General features: G+C 36.0%; 1 protein-coding gene across 1 annotated transcript in view; it reads left to right on the forward strand.

Moving 5' to 3' along the window:
* The window catches only part of LOC103505007, a 21,580-nt gene extending 6,185 nt beyond the window's left edge, over nucleotides 1–15,395 (forward strand). Inside the window, exons 3-6 of the mRNA XM_026820415.1 lie at nucleotides 6,400–6,681; nucleotides 14,072–14,275; nucleotides 14,626–14,775; nucleotides 15,141–15,395. Of these exons, the coding sequence (XP_026676216.1) occupies nucleotides 6,400–6,681; nucleotides 14,072–14,275; nucleotides 14,626–14,775; nucleotides 15,141–15,298 (794 nt within the window). The 3' untranslated portion in view covers nucleotides 15,299–15,395. The remainder of the gene's footprint in view (nucleotides 1–6,399; nucleotides 6,682–14,071; nucleotides 14,276–14,625; nucleotides 14,776–15,140) is intronic.
* The last annotated feature ends 6,498 nt before the right edge of the window (nucleotides 15,396–21,893 follow it).

The raw sequence follows: 21,893 nt of genomic DNA on the forward strand, positions 1-21,893 counted from the left end.
AGAGAGAGAGAGAGAGAGAGAGAGAGAGAGAGAGGAGCGGGAAAAGAGAGATACATAGGTACAAAGAGATCTATAGTATAACTTGAACAAGGATAAAGATAGCGCTCAGAAGGAGGGAAAGGTAAGGAGAGGAAGAGAGAGAAAGAGGAAGGAAGAGAGAGAGAGAGAAAGAGAGCTACAGTAGAGCTTGAACAAGGATAAAGATAGCGCTGGGAGGGAGGGGAAGGGAAGGAGAGGGAGAGAGCTTAATACATTTGAATAATAACCCCCGAGTTTGGTCAGGGCGAAGTCCATTAATCTCTACAAGATCTCCCCTTGTCACGTCATAAGGTGTCATAAAGTGTCATTATCTTTGTTACCCTTAACATTTCAAACCGAACTATAGTCACAGGGTGGTTTCAAAGTTCTCTCTAAGTATAAGTCTAGTTGCTTTTTCTTCAAGAGAAGTATGCAATCAACTGAAAGGATTCTCAATCATTTAGCAGTTAGCACTAGCAGTTTTACCAATGATCTGACTATTTTTGTACCAATCAATGGTCTGAAACTGTTAGTATAATGGAACAATAACAGAGAGTTTAAGTAAAGTACTACTTATACTTCTTTTTTCGTTTTGATTTGTAGTTCACGATAATTGGCATCAGATTCACATCCACTAATTCCAATAACAAATTTCAGTTTTGATACCATAGAAAACAGAGAAAGGAAAGGGAGGGAGATAGATAAAGGAGAGAAAGAGGGAGCGAGAGAGAAATGAGGAGCTTATATTATTTTTACAGTATTGTGATGACGTGTTAGAGAGCTTGACATATTTTTTCTCCACTCTGTTTTCTTTCTCTCTCCCCCTTCCCCTTTTCTCCCCCCCCTCTCTCTCTCTATAGCGAGCATTGACCATTTGACAGATTATATTACATGCAATAGCCAGGCTCGTGTGTTTGCCATTTCGAGTGAGAGAAATCAGTGGAGAAATATGGAACGAGAGAAAATTAAAGGCTAAATACCTAAGTAGAGGAATAAGAATAGAGAGGGGAGCCAGCGAGCGAACGAGAGAGAGAGGGAGAGAGAAAAAGAGAGAGAGAGAGAGGGAGGGAGAGAGAACAAAAATTGGAAAAGTACCTCTGGTCGAAGTGCCTTTATTGTAAGACGACGTATGGAGTAAATCAAGAGAAAAGGAATACACGATAGGAGAAAGCCAGCAGTTCCAAGAACGAATAATATCCATTTAGGATAAAATCTGCCCTGGGCGGGAATCGAATCCTCGGCAACCAGGCTAACTAGGTTAGTCAGTTTAGCAACAAAACTTGCCGTCCTTATTAAATTTGTACTCATCAACATAATATTCATCAACTCATTAGGAAAAAAAAACTTGTCCATCAAGAGATTCAAACCCCCACTGTGTACGTCCCTGGTCTCTCCGTCGCGTCGCCCCGTTTGGATAGACGAGTAGAATTTCAAAGTGATTACCATATGTGTAGGTTTTGTGCGGATTAGCAGGAGCATAACATGAACTGAAATCCTACTACAGCTTCGGCATGATCGATTAATCTATTTTTATCCATATAGGATTCCGAACAGTATGATTGGCGGAAAAAGAAAGATTAGAAAACAAGTAACAGAATAGAATAGAATAGAATAGAATATACCTTGTTTATCCTGCTCGAATAGGACTAAACTAAACTAAACAAGGTCTAAACATGTCGGTCTTGTTAGCTTGCATAGTAGCGTGTCTGCCTTGTAAAGCAAAGTGTCTGTCCCCATTCCGATTCCCGCTCTAATCGGAATTTACCCTGAACAGATAAGGTTTGTTTTCGGAACGGCTGGCTTTCTCCTCTCCTGTCTTTCTTCCCTTTCGGTACGATAAGACCTCAGCAGTTACAGTTCCCTCTATCAAACTTTTTAATTAATTGGCAACAGAAAGTAAAAAAAGAACCGATTTGAAAAGTTAAAGCGAATTCGATTTCGACCGAAAGCTAAAAGTTCATTTTTGTATGGGGTACCCCATACAAAAATGAACTTGAATATTCAAGTTCATTTTTGTATTCAAGTTCAAGTCAGACACATTAAATTAATAGGTAAATGGGTGTTTGTTGAATTTTCTAATAATTTTCTAGTCTCTATTTCCCATCTAGGTCAGAGATAAATTAGTCGGACTAAAATTCAGGCAAAGGTAAAAAAGATGTAAGGGTATTTGTACAAAATGGAAAACCAAAACTGCTGAATGAGATTCAAAACATCCTCACAGGGACCACCCCCTTCCTTCCTATCAAAGTCCCTTTTTAATTAAATCTGATGTTAATTTTCCAAGCACATTTGAAAATAATTGAAACTCCTATACATTAGTACAAACGCTATCCGATGATAATGGATGGTCAGTGGTCACTATCCATTCTCAGTAGCCATGGTCACTGTTATAGGTACGGTAAGACCATAGAAACCATTGTATTTAATATCAAATAGATCAAAGCGTTTGAATGTGAGTAGAAAAGACATTTTTAAGTAATTGCATTGACTTAAAAATGGGATGCAATGATGTGTGGGAATTGGATGTTTCCTGTTATAAAATTTCTGAAATTCTGATACGAGGAAGGATTAGAATTTCAGATTTCTTCTGAAAATAATATTTTGTCAGTAGGTGACCTTTTTGGCCACTGATCAGCTGTGGTTAAAAATCTGCTGAATAAAAAGTGTGCGGTGCAAGTGCTACTGGAAATGCGGTGTTTGTGGGAATTGGATGTTTCCTGTTTTAAAATTTTTTGAAATTCTGATACGAGGGAGGATTAGAATTTCAGATTTCTTCTGAAAATAATATTTTGTCAGTGGGTGACCTTTTTGGCCACTGATCAGCTGTGGTTAAAAATCTGCTGAATAAAAAGTGTGCGGTGCAAGTGCTACTGGAAATGCGGTGTTCATGATGGATTTTTACCAACAAATCAAGAACAAACAACAATTAATTAACGAAAATTAATAAATGCAGATCCACAGGCAAGGAACAGGAGGGGAAATTAATAATAAATTATTATAGGTACACAAGTAACGGACAGTGGAGGGAGGGGGGAATAATTGCACAACCTGGGGACCTACGCCCCATTTCCTCCTGTTTTGAATAAAACTACTCTTGGGGTTTCAAATTTAACCTCGACAGGGGAGGGGACAGAGGTCATGCTGAGGGGAAGGGGTGCGAGATTAAACAGAAATGAGGTGGTTAAACAATCTCGTTAAATTTTAATTCCAAAATTTTAACTCATGCATGTGGGAAAACAAGTTTGGAGTCCAGAGGATGGGGGATGTGAACTCCTGTTTCCATTTTCTTGTGAAAAGTGACAATCACAGCCGAGGAGGTAATTGTGTAATCGTACCTTCACACAACACTGAGGTTTATCCCAGGAACTGCTCCAGGCAGACAATGTATATTAGCAAAAACCGTTTTCCACAAACCCTTCTTATCCTTCCATCAAGTTGTTTTCAAAAGGATGAAAATTGCTCGGATGTAGTTTTGAAGTATATGAGTGTGACCAAGAGATAGAGTATGATGGAATGGAGAGAGCCAGACGGTAAACATCCAAAATATCAAAAAGAAAAATACTGGAGACCCTATAATCTGCATATGGGCGGAAAAGTGCTGAACACAGCGGTCAACGAGAGAGGGTAGACATTTTGACGAACAGATTAGGGGGAATAGATGAATAGGAATTGGTGGATGTGCCTGAACTACCGGTATACAATGAAGAATAATTAGTGGATGTGACAGAAATACCAGCTTATACCTAAGTAATTGTGTAAGAGACGGGACGATCTTTTTTTTTTTTTTTTTTTTTCATACATTGCATGAAAAAGAATTATCGAATGTAATATTTTCAATAAAATGTGACTTCCCAAATGTTTTCATTGGCTTCATGCTTTATCGAATGTAATATTTTCAATAAAATGTGACTTCCCAAATGTTTTCATTGGCTTCATGCTTTTCTGTACATGTTTTTTTTTTTTGAGTTTAGGGAGGGGTTAACTTCTGATATATCGTAGTTCCGTATAGACGTATAGAGAATATCCAGATTACAGTTATTGTGCAGATATTTTTCTTCACTTGAGCCAAATATAGAAATGAAATAATACTTCTGGAGCAAGAAGAATGGAAGGAATTCATTCAGGTTTCATTAAAATCATATGATTTCCCCATTCTCCCGCTACTTTCTTTTTGTAGTGCAGGTATTTCTTCTGTAGAGAGTTGTTGGACGTTCGCCAGGAAAGCACGAGAGAGAATTTTCCAAATGAAATGGAGGAAAAAAGAAGAAGACGAGAATCATAATTTTCCTTTGCAATACCTCCTTGTGTACCTTTCTGTAGAGAGTTGTTGGACGTTCGCCAGGAAAGTACGAGAGAGAATTTTCCAAATGAAATGGAGGAAAAAAGAAGAAGACGAGAATCATAATTTTCCTTTGCAATACCTCCTTGTGTACCTTACCATAACCTTTGGAAGGGAGAAAAGAGTTTTCCCGTTTGTAGATGTGCATGAAACATTTCATATTTGACCTGAATGACTTTCTCGTACGTTTTCATATTTTTCTTTTTGATATTTTGGATGTTTACCGTCTGGCTCTCTCCATTCCATCATACTCTATCTCTTGGTCACACTCATATACTTCACAACTACATCCGAGCAATTTTCATCCTTTTGAAAACAACTTGATGGAAGGATTATAAGAGGGGTTTGTGGAAAACGGTTTTTGCTAATATACATTGTCTGCCTGGAGCAGTTCCTGGGATAAACCTCGGTGTTGTGTGAAGGTACGATCAATTATTTACACAAAAGGTAGAAACACACTACCCCAAGTCTCAGTTTGCAATAAGAGCTATCAATGAGAAGTATAAGATTTTATAAACAAATAAAATTGTTATTAACTTTGGTAAAAGTCACTCACATGTTCTTGGACAAATAGTTGTTTTCGAAATAGACATGTGGAGAAAAATTCTTCATGACCTTAATCCATGGCAACATGAAAATTTCAAGAGCAATCAAATTATTGATTTTCGTTGGCTTTCGCCAAGACTTGATAGAAATCATAAAAAATATATAGGACAGAATAAACAGAGCGCGTGGATTGATTGTTTTCTAAAGTCTTAGCTGGAAATGTCATTTCCTTTCTGGAGAGCCCCGAGCTGCAAGTATCACAGACTTCTGCTCCTCTTCTTCCATCAGCAGATTTCAAACTAAACTTTGCTTTGTTGATTCAGTGCAGATTATGTACTTTGCAAAGATTGGAAATGGATGAGAAAACCTCTTCACCACATTGCATAACTCGAGAAGATTACAGGCGTTCATACAATTCATTGGTTTGTTCTTCAAGCATGGTAGAAGGAATAGGGATTATAGGGAACATCGAAGAACTCCCAGATTCACAAGAATAACTCCAAAAATTTGAACTTTCAAACATGAAATTGGGAAAAATTTAAATAAGAGTACCTAATGTTCAAAAGTTCAAATTTCTAACTTCTTGATTTTATGAAATAAAAGTAGGTATGTCATTCGTTTATTTCACTTACTTGAGTTTACATTATCTAGGCATGGTAAGCTTTTATTATTAAAATTCAATGACGGTACCTAATTCATTAAAATAAAAGTTTGTCATCTCTTGTACTTTTCGTATAAATTAGGTATCTTAGGTTTAAAAGTTACCCAACGGTTGTTATAGGTACCTATTCCCTATTCCCAACTGGGAAAAATAAAATTAAGGTATTCGAGCTCATAAATTCTTTCAAAGGAAATCTTCTGTGTGAACTTTACACGGCTGTTAACTGAAGTAGAATCTTCAGAAAGTTTTCTTCTTTCTTCGCAATCACATACATAACACGCTGATATACGAGTACCTAAGTATACGGGTTCAAACATGGGATAATTATCAGGGAGGTAGAACATTAGGCAAAGGCTGCATTTAAAATAGGGGGATCTGACGAAATGTGCGAATTTAAAACCTATTTGTCAATATAAAATAGCGAAAATGAGCAGAAGTTTCAACGATTAATTAAAAATAATGTACATACATAAATACATTTAATTTTATAAGAGAAGTTTGTTCTATTCCAGATTTCGTTCAACCTAAGATAGATAGCTTATACCTTATACGAATAATACAAGATCGAATCACTACTTCATCTGCTTCGATCAATGAATACAATCAACCAATTAGCACACTTTGGGCTTAAAGATTATAAAGCTTTTTCGAATGGAAGGAAATTAATTAAAGAAAAATGTTATCACCATTGACCAACATAGGCGGCGATAGGGGGGGGGGCTTGGGGGGAAAGTAAAACTTCACCTTAGCTTTTGATTTCTACAGCTTATACAGACATAGGAGTGCCTTAACACGTTTAGCTTTTACAAACAATCCTATTTCATATTTTCCACAGGCGAAAACATCATCTGTATTGTAAAATCTCTCGAGGAAGGTTTATCAAATTGCGATCTTCTTATCTTGATGCCGCGGGCATATCAAACCGAAACGGAGGCTGGGTTTCCCTCTACAACGAGCAATATAGAAAACTCATTCAATTCCTGGAGGCGTTTAGGATCCAGACTCAACGAACTTGAGCTTTCATGTAAAATTTTGCTTTTCCCTGGCGAAAATTCCTGTTTCAATTTAACTTGTCTGGCCGAGTTTGTGCACAAAGTTCGAGCGTTTGATATTGTAGGTAAGACGAACTTCATAGCATTTGCAATAATGTCGGCAAAAAGTTCAAGTTTCGAAATTAGCTTTAGCACAAAAACTATGATTCAATTTCACCAACTTTCTTATCCTTTGAAAGTGATCTGTTTCTCCGAAATCCAAGTTTCGAAATTAGCTTTAGCACAAAAACTATGATTCAATTTCACCAACTTTCTTATCCTTTGAAAGTGATCTGTTTCTCCGAAATCAAGAGGCCTTTCATCTCTTCATAAAGAGATCGTATTGCAGAAAATTGAATCCAAAGATCAGAGGTTATATGCATAAAGAAGAAACAAACTTTCATGTTTCGCTAACTCTTTTTCATCATTAGAAAAGTTACCTCCGCGCTCCGCTCCGATTCGGTTCATCAACTATTTTCCTCCAAAATACTGATGAGCCCCACTCCTGAATTTCGTTTCAACTTTTCTACGAATTACAAAGGCAATGGCTACGTGGGACATGTGCCAAAATATGTAATATCAATAGCTTTTCCTGATATTTCCAATGAGTCTCATCCTAATAGGATATTTCCAATTGTCCTCAAAAACATATCTACTAGTATCTCTTGAACAGTTTTCAAACATTTCGTAAAACCCTTCACAACGGGACTTTGTTTGAAAATTTGAAATAGAAACATTGCTGCATATACACGTAGATTCCGTTGAATTTCATCAAGAGCCTATAATTCCTTTCTCTTTTTCCTTTATTTTCTCTCAACCTACAAAGCTTTCCTGGCAAATTAACTTTAATCACGCCGCTGATGCTTATCCGTCATCAACTATTTTCCTCCAAAATACTGATGAGCCCCACTCCTGAATTTCGTTTCAACTTCTCTATGAATTGCAAAGGCAATGGCTACGTGGAACATGTGCCAAAATATGTAATATCAATAGCTATTCCTGATATTTCCAATGAGTCTCATCCTAATAGGATATTTCCAATTGTCCTCAAAAACATGTCTACTTGTATCTCTTGAACAGTTTTCAAAAATTTCGTAAAACCCTTCACAACGGGACTTTGTTTGAAAATTTGAAATAGAAACATTGCTGCATATACACGTAGATTTCGTTGAATTTCATCAAGAGCGTATAATTCCTTTCTCTTTTTCCTTTATTTTCTCTCAACCTACAAAGCTTTCCTGGCAAATTAACTTTAATCACGCCGCTGATGCTTATACGGAGGAAACCTTTTGATTTTGATATGCAAAGGTTTAATAGCATTAGTGCCATACTTACTTAGCCTTATGACGCTTAAGTACATTATTGTTAGAGTACACAATACGTACTAGAGAGAGTGCTTTAGAAGTTGGAAGTATTTGTTTGCGGGGAGGATAGAAAGTTGAGATGAAAGTTAGAATAAATTCAACATTGTGCACACACAATATGGATGCAGACTTACATTGGGTATTGTTAGTTGAGAAACCTACTAGCACATAAATATGGTGCATGTTGTTTTTAAAGAAGACAATAATAAATATGTTCTGTGTTTAGATACGAAAACGCAATTATAAACCTAATATAAACCTAACTCACTTCTTAAAAACTTTAGCTGTAAAAATACCACTTGTTACTTTACTAAGAGCAATATACCTACACACATACATGCTAACAACATTCTATTATAATTTCCTTTTTGCGTTATTCCAAGTTTCCACGTCACAAAATAATAAACAGTTCATCAGAGCCGGATTTCACTGCTTAGCCTTAAGTAGGATTTGAGAGAAGGCAACACGGCTTTAACATTACCTAATAAAGAGCCTAATAATATAATTTATAGATTTAACCTTTCAGTACATGAGATGTAGACGAAGCATTAAGCGTATTAGGAAAAGGACAAAAATGACTCTGAATAATTCAGTGACTCTAATTATTAGGGCACACTTTTCGGGATACAATAATAATCTTTGGATTTAGCTTTTACTAAGTACAATTTCATGGGTAAAACATAATTCAACATGTGAATAAAGTATGTCGAAGAATTAAAATAATAATTATGAAAAAATTTATAAGTATTTTCTACTAGATAAATCCCAACATCTTTGAAAGGGTGCCTTAAGTAGGATTTGAGAGAAGGCAACACGGCTTTAACATTACCTAATAAAGAGCCTAATAATATAATTTATAGATTTAACCTTTCAGTACATGAGATGTAGACGAAGCATTAAGGGTATTAGGAAAAGGACAAAAATGACTGAATTAGGGCACACTTTTCGGGATACAATAATATTATCTTTGGATTTAGCCTTTACAAAGTACAATTCATAGGTAAAACATAATTCAACATGTGAATAAAGTATGTCGAAGAATCAAAATAATAATTATGAAAAAATTAATAAGTTAGTATTTTCTACCAGATAAATCCCAACATCTTTGAAAGGGTCGTCGAAGAAAATCAAAAACGTATAAAAAGTTAATTATTTACGACCCTCAACAAGCCAGCTTTATCAGAGGAAACTTTATGATCTAATTACCAATATAACCACTCTAATCCTAAGGCACATTAGTGAACACATTAAAGTATAATATTTCTTAGTTTAAGTCCTTATATCTTCTTCTTCTTCCTCGCCCTTTCCCGTGTTTAGACGGGGTCGGTGTTTTTCGTCAGCCTCTCAATCAGCCCTAGATTGATTGCTTTGGGCTGATATGTGGTTTTGGCTACAACATTTTACGAGTGGATGCCCTTCGCACTTAACCTTTGCTATTTCTTTAGCAAGGGAAATTTCAGGCTGCTCTACTCCCTGTTTAAAGTCCCCCAGCCAGACCAAGCTGGTTTACAGGAGGCGATTACGTAAAACTTGTGACAAATTTTATGATTATGATGATATTCTGCAATTACCTAATCATTTTAACTTTTAATGACTTCATTTTTCTGACGTGACTTTGTGAAGATTCATCTTGAAAAGAAGAACGCCAGTAACTTAATACTCTTCACAGTTGGGAGAGGGAGGATTTTATTTGGATTCAAACAATACTGAGGTTGGCGTTGGTAGCGTGTTTTTCCGAATCAACCTGTAAATATTACATCACATCTCATCATTCAAGTAATACTATACAAAATTCCAATTTTACGATTACGTCATAAAATTTAAGCCTTTAACTTCCGAGCATTATGAAATCTCACTCGCATTCCCCTTTCCTTCCTCTTCTTTTCCGTTTTTCTCTCCTTTCCTCTCTCTCTCTCTCACACACACACACACACACACACACACAAAGTAAATATACAGAGGCCTCCAGCTAAAGCTGTCTCTTTCTACTTCATGTGACTAGGTAGTTGACAATTTTATCTTTCATCTCCGAACGTATGTGAAACGCTTTAAAACGGGGATTTAACCTGTGACGGAAATGTTCAGGACAAAATTATACCTTCGTTCCTAAGACGGTATGGTTCCAAAAATGTTATGGGTTTAACATGTACAATACACAATTATTACAATAGACCTTGCTTAATTATATATATAAAAAAATAGTGTACCAAAGTTTCCAGGAATTTTTGTAACAAATAACATCGGAAAATTTTTACCAGACGGAAATTTTTTTTCCCCAGAACAACACTGAGCATTCCCTCTCTTCGCTGAAGATGGTAATTAAACGAACCTGTTTCTCTTTCCAGTGCCTAACAATGTATTCGTCTAAAAGTTCGGGTTACAGAGATAAGGAATTCAAGTTTGTAGGACTTTATAATCACCCTGTATAACATCTTATGGACAGAAAAAAGAGTTCAGTAGAGAGAGAGGGAGAGAGACAGAAAGAGAGAGAGAGATGTACAAGAGGAAAATGATGTTATGATTGTCATAAAGAATGAAAACTTCGTAAAAGGGGTCGTTTTGGATGATGCGGGGGAGATGTTGGCAAACTTGGAAATTGCATGATGATTTTTCTGCCTTTTCTCTTGTACATATTATTGAATTTTGACTTTTCTATTACTTGTATTACATTGTGTTATACATCTCCCCAGTCTCCCCCGCGTTGAGGGTTTGAGAAGGTTTTTCGTTTCCGGGTTTAGAAAATACACAGGGAGAGGTATTTCCTGCAGGACGTTATAGGTTTCAGAGTTTACTCAGTCGTCTAGGTATAGGAGTAAAGGTTAAATTTCCTAACTAGGCCAAACCTTACAAATCGATTCATTGGAAAACTGTGTTTTTTTCTATTATAATTTCCTTTTTGCGTTATTCCAAGTTTCCACGTCACAAAATAATAAACAGTTCATCAGAGCCGGATTTCACTGAAATCCCAAAATTCATAAAGTGCCAGTATGGGAGAATGGGAGTTGACAATTTGACACTCAACAAGACCACAACTTATTTTATTAATAAATACAACATATGTACCTACAGATTAATGACTGAAACTTATACATAAATTATGAATGAAAATTATTACCATAGGAATAGGAGTTCATCAAAAAGGTACTCACTCATGACTTCAAACCATCTACATTATCTACAATTCTACATGATTATCTACTGTTTGATTTGATTTCCAGAGAGCAATAACCGATACAGTAGCGTGTCATACTGAGCGATACAAACCAACAACACTATGTAAATGTTGTACAGAGATAGATGTGTTCATAGATTAGAAACTTCAATCACAAAATGGTCAAGAAATTTCATGGCACAAAATACAGATAATGCTAAAAACACACACTCGAAATTATAACAAAATAGAAAGTAAAAGAAAATAATGTTACGATATGGAACCAAGAATCCAATCCCTATTTCTTCCTCCAATCCAGGTAGGTAGATTATAATGAGATGCAAACTTGAGTGCCAGGCCAGACAAAGAATACAACCTACATCCTAACTAATAGGTACTTACTACATCAGCATGATTTCTTTAGCCTAGGGAGGTTATTTAATGTGCTATTTGTATAGGATCATTAACAAAGGTATAGGCAAAGTAGTAGAAATAAGTATAGTAGAATTAAAGAGGAAAAATTGAAAGAGGAAATAGGGAGTCAAATTGAACAATGATTATATTGAGGTTACATTACGTCAACTACTCAAACAACGTTATACATACCCCTCATCCAGACATGACTGTTGCGCAAGAAAAACAATGACAATGAAGTCCCAACAAAAACAATATTGTTATTACAATAATTTCAAAACAAAGAGACGGCAGATTGTTTGAAAAACAAAACATATTCCGACAATATGCCACCAACTTACTCACAGAGACAGTTATAAACAATACTACAACATAATAGAAAGTGTTGCATTTATGATGTTAAAACTCTAGGATAATTGTTAAGACAATGTGGATCGTATGAATCATAATTGTGAATTTTTTTGCAGTCATAAAAAAATATTACTTTTTTTCTTGCAATATTATTCAGTTACCATCATAAAAGCACTGGTCCTGATTGTACCCAAGATAGTTTTAATACAGTCCCAATGACTGCAAAATAAAATCGACCAAGTTATACTTTTAGCGTGCAACTAATAGCTTCTTCTTTTTATACTATTAAATTCTTCTGACAATGTTAAATGCTTTTTTACAGCAATAATTTTCCTTCTTGAAGTTATCGGAATAATTTCGAGGAACTGTTTTTAATCGATGAGTCCTACTAATGGATGCAATGACACCTATTATAATTTCCTTTTTGCGTTATTCCAAGTTTCCACGTCACAAAATAATAAACAGTTCATCAGAGCCGGATTTCACTGAAATCCCAAAATTCATAAAGTGCCAGTATAGGAGTTGACAATTTGACACTCAACAAGACCACAACTTATTTTATGAATAAATACAACATACCTACAGATTAATGACTGAAACTTATACATAAATTATGAATGAAAATTATTACCATAAGAATAGGAGTTCATCAAAAAGGTACTTGCACTCATGACTTCAAACCATCTACAATAATCTACATGATTATCTACTGTTTGATTTGATTTCCAGAGAGCAATAACCGATACAGTAGCGTATCATACTGAGCGATACAAACCAACAACACTATGTAAATGTTGTACAGAGATAGATGTGTTCATAGATTAGAAACTTCAATCACAAAATGGTCAAGAAATTTCATGGTACAAAATACAGATAATGCTAAAAACACACACTCGAAATTATAACAAAATAGAAAGTAAAAGAAAATAATGTTGCGATATGGAACCAAGAATCCAATCCCTATTTCTTCCTCCAATCCAGGTAGGTAGATAATAATGAGATGCAAACTTGAGTGCCAGGCCAGACAAAGAATACAACCTACATCCTAACTAATAGGTACTTACTACATCAGCATGATTTCTTTAGCCTAGGGAGGTTAATTAATGTGCTATTTGTACAGGATCATTAACAAAGGTATAGGCAAAGTAGTGGAAATAAGTATAGTAGAATTAATTAAATTGAAAGAGGAAATAGGGAGTCAAATTGAACAATGATTATATTGGGGTTACATTACGTCAACTACTCAAACAACGTTATACATACCCCTCATCCAGACCTATACAGCATGACTGTTGCGAAAGAAAAACAATGACAATGAAGTCCCAACAAAAACAATATTGTTATTACAATAATTTCAAAACAAAGAGACAGCAGATTGTTTGAAAAACAAAACATATTCCGACAATATGCCACCAACTTACAGAGACAGTTATAAACAATGCTACAACATAATAGAAAGAGTTGCATTTATGATGTTAAAACTCTAGGATAATTGTTAAGACAATGTGGATCGTATGAATCATAATTGTGAATTTTTTTGCAGTCATAAAAAAATATTACTTTTTTTCTTGCAATATTATTCAGTTACCATAAAAGCACTGGTCCTGATTGTACCCAAGATAGTTTTAATACAGTCCCAATGACTGCAAAATAAAATCGACCAAGTTATACTTTTAGCGTGCAACTAATAGCTTCTTCTTTTTATACTATTAAATTCTTCTGACAATGTTAAATGCTTTTTTACAGCAATAATTTTCCTTCTTGAAGTTATCGGAATAATTTCGAGGAACTGTTTTTAATCGATGAGTCCTACTAATGGATGCAATGACACCTAATTAAATTTATTATTAATTTTAATACAACCCTGGTATAATGCATTTTCATGGAGCTGCGAATTTTATTTATAGGTAGTGATTATTAATACCTAACTGGGAGGGGTTGGGAATTTGAAATTATTTATCATAATTAAACAGCTTCTATTTTTATTATAAAATATTAAAATGTAGCAGAGATGAAAAATGCATGCTTATCTAATTGCGTTTTTCATGTCTGACGGAAGTGTTTACACTGAGACAAGAAAACTGATGCCTTACCACGATGACCTTCAACCCATCTGGAAGGAAAGAACAGTGCTCAAGGGGAACTTTCTGAATCAAGTCTCTGCCACAGTGGATCTAATGAACGAATGGTTTTCAAACAAACCTACAGGACGAGTGTTTAGTGCAGCTGTGTTATCAGATGGGACATTCGATATTCCAAGTGGACTGTATTTCTCCCAACCAGTTGTCTGCGTGAACCATGAATGGATTCCATACAGTCAGCATCCTCCACCTCTCGAACCTATTGCACTAGACGACCTCTACAGCGACATACTTCCAACGCTTCAATCCTTCCAATTAGGTAAACACTTGGGAATGGGGTCACTGGCGTGCTTTGTGTTTACTTCATCAATATTTTCCTCTTGTAGTGGAACATAAAATTTATGAAATCCAGCATAGAAGAAACTACGAGGAAGTGGAAAGTTTATTCATACTTGAGCGTGAATGGAATTAAATTTCAACTCGTGTGGTTTTAAAAGGAAACCTCTGAAACACTTTAGAAAAGGTTAATGATGGCAACAGGGGTAGGAGAGCGTTACACTGGACGGTTTAACACCATGTTGTTAAATCTAAGAGGCAATCAAGAATCAAGGGCTAAGCTTAGCTAATAGGAAATAACTACCCATTGTTTAAACTGATTTAATTTTGCAGGAAGAAAATGGAACGCTATTTGGATTTTGGGTGATCAGCAAAGTAGTTTCCAGTTCTTGAAAGAAACCTCCTCGGATATATCGGACAAAGGCGATGTTTTTGATAAACCAATGAGCAATATAGAACGATACGAGTTGAAGAAACGATTGGGTAAGTTCAAGGTAGCACCAATTAATATTTTTTAATCAATATACTTCTGAACTTTTAATTTCATCTGCATTTCTTTTCCATTCTGTATTTTGAAGTCCAGCATTCATAGGTGCTTTTCTCCACTCACTTAGCAGTCCGGAATTGTTTCTTGGCAGTAAATAAAACTCATTTTCACACCTCTCTCAAATGTGTTTCTCCAATTTCATATCATTAGAGCTGAAACAAGTCATACCAACGACTTTTCAGCAAATTTTCATTTAGTTTGTTTTCCTAAATGTTTCTGAAACTTCTGGATTTCTAAACGAAAATCAGCAGAATCATCGAGAACTAAAGACTTTGCTCCCATTTATCCATTTATTTCTCAGAAAAGCTGTTTGTTATTCCATTTGCACAATGTATTTATGACTCTCGCGTAACATTCTGCACAATCAGAAGTGAAGTCTGGAACGCTTTATCGTTTGGTTCTAAATGTACTCGACCCCACGATGTGTGGAAAACTGGAAAGTCCGTGTTTCATGTTTGATTTATATCAAAGGCCAAATCCAAAGGACCCTAGCATCATTACTGTTGAAATATACTGACACTAGAACTCTTTTCTTTAGGATCGTAATAAAAATACCTAGAGGTAATATACTCAGGAAGGAGGGAGGGAGGGAGAGAGAGAGAGAGAGAGAGAGAGAGAGAGAGAAATCTAAACGAGAAGTATAGTATTAACGAGGTAGTAATGTCTGTCTGTATGTTTCTTCTAATGAAGTGGGTGAGAGTAATTGAATAGGACAAGGGGCAGATGAGACAGGTAATAGATTACAAGAGGGGAAGAGTGAGAGAAAAGAGACAAGAGAGGGAGGGAGTGAGAGGAGAAAGGGAGAAAGAGAGAGGAGAGAGGGAGATAAGGGGGAGAAAAAGTGAATAAAACAAAACAATACAATGACTTTGTCACTTAGAAAGATTAAATGAGACAGCAATAATGACTGCATAGGAGTAGGCAGGTGAGAGGAGAAAGGGAGAAAGAGAGAGGGAGATGGGAGAAAAAGAGGGAAGGGAGGGAAAGTGAATAAAACAAAACAATACAATGACTTTGTCACTTAGAAAGATTAAATGAGACAGCAATAATGACTGCATAGGAGTAGGCAGGAAGGAGAGAGAGAGAGAGAGAATGGACAGAAAAAAGAGTTCAGTAGAGAGAGGGAGAGAGACAGAAAGAGAGAGAGAGAGAGATGTACAAGAGGAAAATGATGTCATGATTGTCATAAAGAATGAAAACTTCTTAAAAGGGGTCGTTTTGGATGATGCGGGGGAGATGTTGGCAAACTTGGAGATTGCATGATGATTTTTCTGCCTTTTCTCTTGTACATATTATTGAATTTTGACTTTTCTATTACTTGTATTACATTGTGTTATACATCTGCTATAGATATGATCATCTTTTTCGTACATTTCTTCCAGGCTTCTATTTTGTTCTTCTGTGCTTCTTACTTACCTGTTGAGATTTCATAAAATGTCCCACCCTTTCCTATAGGAAATTATTCTTTATCTTATCTTCCATAATTGATGTAAAATTATAACTTGTGCTCTTTCTGATTTACAACGAGAGGTCCTCTGACATTTCAGCAGTCTGAAGTCTGTAGGTACTTTCTTCAATCTTTTGTATTGAGATACAAACTTTTTTCTGTGCTCCCCTTTTTCTTTATTTCCTACAATTCAACTCTCTCTTCGCCTCCTTTATTTCTAACCATCTTACCATTTCTTACTACTAATTCCTCGTCTCTTTCTTTTCCTACTTTCTAATCTTCTTTCTACTACTTCTACTTCTACTCTCTCTCTCTCTCTCTCTCTACGTCTTTGTTTCCTTACTATGTTATATTTTCTTATCCTTTTATTTTCTGATCTCTACAGGGTGTTCAACCTCAAAGTGCCCCATAGGAAATTAACCCCTAAAATCAGTTATTTGCCCCATAAAAGTCCCCAATACACTTTTTGAGTCCACTAAGCATTCTCTCTTCTGGGGACTTTTTATGGAGCAAATATCTGATTTTACGGGTTAATTTCCTATGGAGCACTTTGAGGTTGAATACCATGTATGTCTTTTCCTAATTTCTTATCTTCGGCGTTCTCCATATCTGTTTCCATTTTATATTTCCTAATTTCTCCTTATCTCTTTCTTTTCCTACTTTCTAATCACCTTTTTTTCCCCTTTTCTAAACTCTTACTTTCTTCTGCTCTCTCCCTCCCTCTTTAATTTTTCTTACGTCCTCTTATTTTTCCCCTAATTTCTAATCCCGACTCTTTCTTCGTTTCCTATTTTTCTCTTACTTTATCGTCAATTCTCTTTCCGACTCCTTACTTTTTCTTTATTCTCTACTTCCCTTTGCATTTTACTGTTCTTCCAACATCTCAAAGGATTAAATGTAGAAAGATTTTTTTTTAATTGTAGGGAAAAGGAAGAAACGAAGTCAACAAGAAACATTTTTAATTTCATTTCAATTTGCATTTTCATTATTATCTTGTGTACAGTTTCGAAACAAAAGATACTCTACAAAGAGTCACAGACCCTGCAGGGATGAAAATGTCGATATTAAAATCCGGAATATGCATTTTAAAGGGTGTCGGGGGAATGCCAATACCCTGTCCGGGGTAAAGGATCCCCGCAGAAATTAAAATATGCATTTCAACTAACCTCAAAGGTCTTCCGCCAGCGGCTAGAGCACGTTGAATTCACCAGCTCCCGAGGGACCACTGAAGTTAATCGACGTTGCGCGTGGTTGGAATCTCCAAGGGTGACCGTCTGGGATCCTGTGCTGCTAACTGTTTGTTCCTTTCCCAAGTTTCTATTTTTTTACTACTCACTCGTCTGCCCTCAAACCATGTAGAATTCTAGACATTCTCTTTTCTCCCACTTTTTTCTCCTCCTCCTCCTCCTCCTCCTTTTTTTTATATTCTTCTCTGGGCTCTCCAGAATTACTTTCCGGAATTCAGACAATGGTTAGTACCTACTTCTTTGAAGATCTGCATTTGGAAGCTAGGCTGTGTTACAATATTGGACTTGAAAACTCTCTCTTATGAATGGGACTTTTAAACACAACACAAAGGCACTAGGCATTCGTGAGATGGGGGAATGCCAATACCCTGTCCGGGGTAAAGGATCCCCGCAGAAATTAAAATATGCATTTCAACAAACCTCAAAGGTCTTCCGCCAGCGGCTAGAGCACGTTGAATTCACCAGTTCCCGAGGGACCACTGAAGTTAATCGACGTTGCGCGTGGTTGGAATCTCCAAGGGTGACCGTCTGGGATCCTGTGCTGCTAACTGTTTCGGATTGTTACACAGTTTATGGTTTCACAACGGTTTTAGAACTTCTTTATCACCTTTATCATTTTTTGTCCTCCACCAAAGGGTAGGTATTCTATTGTGCAAGAGTAGCCGACAATATTGTCCATTTCGACTAATCGAAAGAGACCGCTCTCTCTCTCTCTCTCTCTCTCTCTCTCTCTCTCTCTCTCTCTCTCTGGGGTGAGAAGAAAAGAGGGAAAGAGAGGTCTTTAGCACCTTTATCATTTTTTGTCCTCCATCAAAGGGTAGGTATTCTATTGTGCAAGAGTAGCCGACAATATTGTCCAATTCGACTAATCGAAAGAGACCGCTCTCTCTCTCTCTGGGATGGGAAGAAAGGAGGGAAAGAGAGAGAGAGAAAGAGGCCTTAGCTGTCACCAAGTGTCAGGGAGAGTGTTCACACAAACCATCCAGATGGAAAGGGAAATAGGAGTGGAAAATCCTGGATAGAGAAAACATGAGAGAGGGCGAAAAAATGGAGGGAGGGAGGGAGAGAGAGAGAGAGAGAGAGAGAGAGAGAGAAATAGTGCTGGTAGTGTGAGTATGATTGAACATACCAATATCTATACGCATAAAATGTTATGTTTTGATACCAAGAGAGAGAGAGTGTGCAAATGAACTAGTGGAACGGGGTATGAAAGAAAACACGAAAAGAAAATGCATTTAAGACAATAAGGTCATTTCTCAGAAAGGGAACAAGGAAATGAACAAAAGAACAATAGGAAAAAGTACCTACATGAATAAGAAATTTCCTGTTTCGGGAAATGCTATAGTAAAACTGAATTGGAATCTCTATAAATAGTTTAGTCCAATTTATTAATTAATGGTTTCTCTTTCGATGATAACAAAGTTTAGAAAGTACCTACATGAATAAGAAATTTCGTGTTTCGGGAAACGCTATAGTAAAACTGAATTGGAATCTCTATAAATAGTTTAGTCCAATTTATTAATTAATGGTTTCTCTTTCGATGATAACAAAGTTTATTAGTGCAATGCGCTTCAAAACCACAATCTGGAAATCCATGAAGCAAGGCCACAAGATCGGAGAATGAGCTAGTCTAAATATAAATAGTCTGGTTAATTTTGATGATATTAGGACTTAATTAGGAGTTTAGTGATAAATAGTTAAGTATATTTCATCAATTTTACTACCATTGTGACAAGGAATTTATTTCATCGCAACTTGCAATGTTTGACAGGTGTAACAGAAGATCTAGGTTTGAACAAAGTTTAGTGATAAATAGTTAAGTATATTTGATCAATTTTACTACCATTGTGACAAGGAATTTATTTCATCGCAACTTGCAATGTTTGACAGGTGTAACAGAAGATCTAGGTTTGAACATTTTATCTCAAGCGTCCGAGAACACTAACATTTCCAAAGAAGACTTGATCAAAATCCCTCCTGTATGGGGATACATAGGTGTCAAACATTTGGTAGACATTTGCAGTATGAAATACAACTACAAAAGGGATATGTCTGATGGAAGTGTTTACACTGAGATAAGAAAACTGATGCCTTACCACGATGACCTTCAACCCATCTGGAAGGAAAGAACTGTGCTCAAGGGGAACTTTCTGAATCAAGTCTCTGCCACAGTGGATCTAATGAACGAATGGTTTTCAGACAAACCTACAGGACGAGTGTTTAGTGCAGCTGTGTTGTCAGATGGGACATTTGATATTCCAAGTGGGCTGTATTTCTCCCAACCAGTTGTCTGTGTGAACCATGAATGGATTCCATACAGTCAGCATCCTCCACCTCTCGAACCTATTGCACTAGACGACCTCTACAGCGACATACTTCCAAATTTTCTAATTTCTCCTTATCTCTTTCTTTTCCTACTTTCTAATCACCTTTTTCCTTTTTCTAAACTCTTACTTTCTTCTGCTCTCTCCCTCTCTCTTTAATTTTTCTAATCTTCTACGTTGTTTCCTATTTTTCTCTTACTTTATCGTCAACTCTCTTTCTGACTCCTTACTTTTTCTTTATTCTTTACTTCCCTTTGCATTTTACTGTTCTTCCAACATCTCAAAGGATTAAATCTAGAAAGATTTTTTTTTTTTTTTTTTAATTTGAATTTTCACGCCTATATAAAACCAGTGGCGTGGATTGGATTGGAAAGTAAAATCAAACCTGAATAACATTCTAATGACCTAATCCTAGAAATATAGTAATATTCGTAAATAAAAATCTCAGGAAAATGTTTACCTTTTTTGCAAACTTTAACCCTGTATAACACAAAAAATGTACCTTTTTCGAGTTTTTGCCTATTTACACTTTGATTTGCAAACCTCTGCAAGGAACCTTTCTCTATTAAATTAATCGAGATTGATTCTAAGAGAAGCAAAAAATCTCCAATTTTCAAATTGCCTGATCCACCAGTAAATATTCCCTAGCCTACGCCACTTCCTTACCTTTACCTGTTGCATTTTAGAGATTCACATTAAAACTTGAAAGCCCCATTATCATGTATCACAATACACGATTTAGTATACATACATTATCTGAGAGAATATTAAATGTGTAAACTTGTATAGTGCTCATCATGTTTTAGTACTTTTAGAGAACATAGTAGGGGTGTCATATAAGCTGGAAGTGACTTCTATTACTGTTCACAAGAAGTTAAATGAACAGGAGGTGTTGGGGAGACAAATGCATTATTCCATGATGTGCTAAAGAACGTGTTTATTGGTGCCTAAAATAATGTCTAATAGGTTCCATACGGAGGAATAAAACAAGGACTTTTGGTATCTCTTTGTTTTATTCTCACGAGTTTTAGAGTATCTTTTGGTCGAGCTCTTGAAATATTTGCTAACCACATGTTTCAAAAGGGTGAAATTTCGGTTGACGTGATCAAAACACCAACACTTACCCCAACATAAGAGAGAAACTTCTTCAACTTCAAAACATTGCCGCGTGCCTTACCGTAACCAACCTTACTAGATGAAAAAGTGCTGCAGAACCCTATAGTTTGCCATCAGGCATGTATCTCCAAGAAAATGATAAAATTGGAAAATGGAATGTACCAACCATTTTTCCAAGATATCTGTAAAGTATGCATGTAGATAAATCGCCTGCAAACTCAATTCACTGCTGAGAGGGGTAATGCTTGTCATGTAGGTGGTCTACCACTAAAGTTGGATAAATAGGTCGCCACCATACATTACAAGATGTATTTATAAACAATAATGTAGCGGTTATAACGAAATAAAAACGATGGTCAAACTCATCTTAAAAAAATCTTCAAAAAACTCTAAATGCACCCCTGATGGACCATATTACTCGGAATGCATCCCGGAGTGATAATTTATTCATTCTTTCGGTTTTTTTCGAACCGCAATCGCTTAATGCCTCTCAAGTTGTTCTTTTGGTCAATGGTGATAACATTTTTCTTTAATTAATTTCCTTCCATTCGAAAAAGCCTTATAATCTTTAAGCCCAAAGTGTGCTCATTGGTTGATTGTATTCATTGATCGAAACAGATGAAGCAGTGATTCGATCTTGTATTATTCGTATAAGCTATTTATCTTAGGTTGAACTTTTAGTCTGGAAATCTGGAAGAGAACAAACAACTCTTATAAAATTAAATGTATTTATGTTTGTACATTATTTTTAATTAATCGTTGAAACTTCTGCTCATTTTTGCTATTTTATATTGACAAATAGGTTTTAAATTCGCACATTTCGTCAGATCCCCCTATTTTAAATGCAGCCTTTGCCTAATGTTCTACCTCCCTCATAATTATCCCATGTTTGAACCCGTATACTTAGGTACTCGTATATC

This window comes from Diaphorina citri, unplaced genomic scaffold (assembly GCF_000475195.1).
Source record: "Diaphorina citri unplaced genomic scaffold, Diaci psyllid genome assembly version 1.1 scaffold144, whole genome shotgun sequence".
Taxonomy (NCBI): Eukaryota; Metazoa; Arthropoda; class Insecta; order Hemiptera; family Psyllidae; genus Diaphorina; species Diaphorina citri.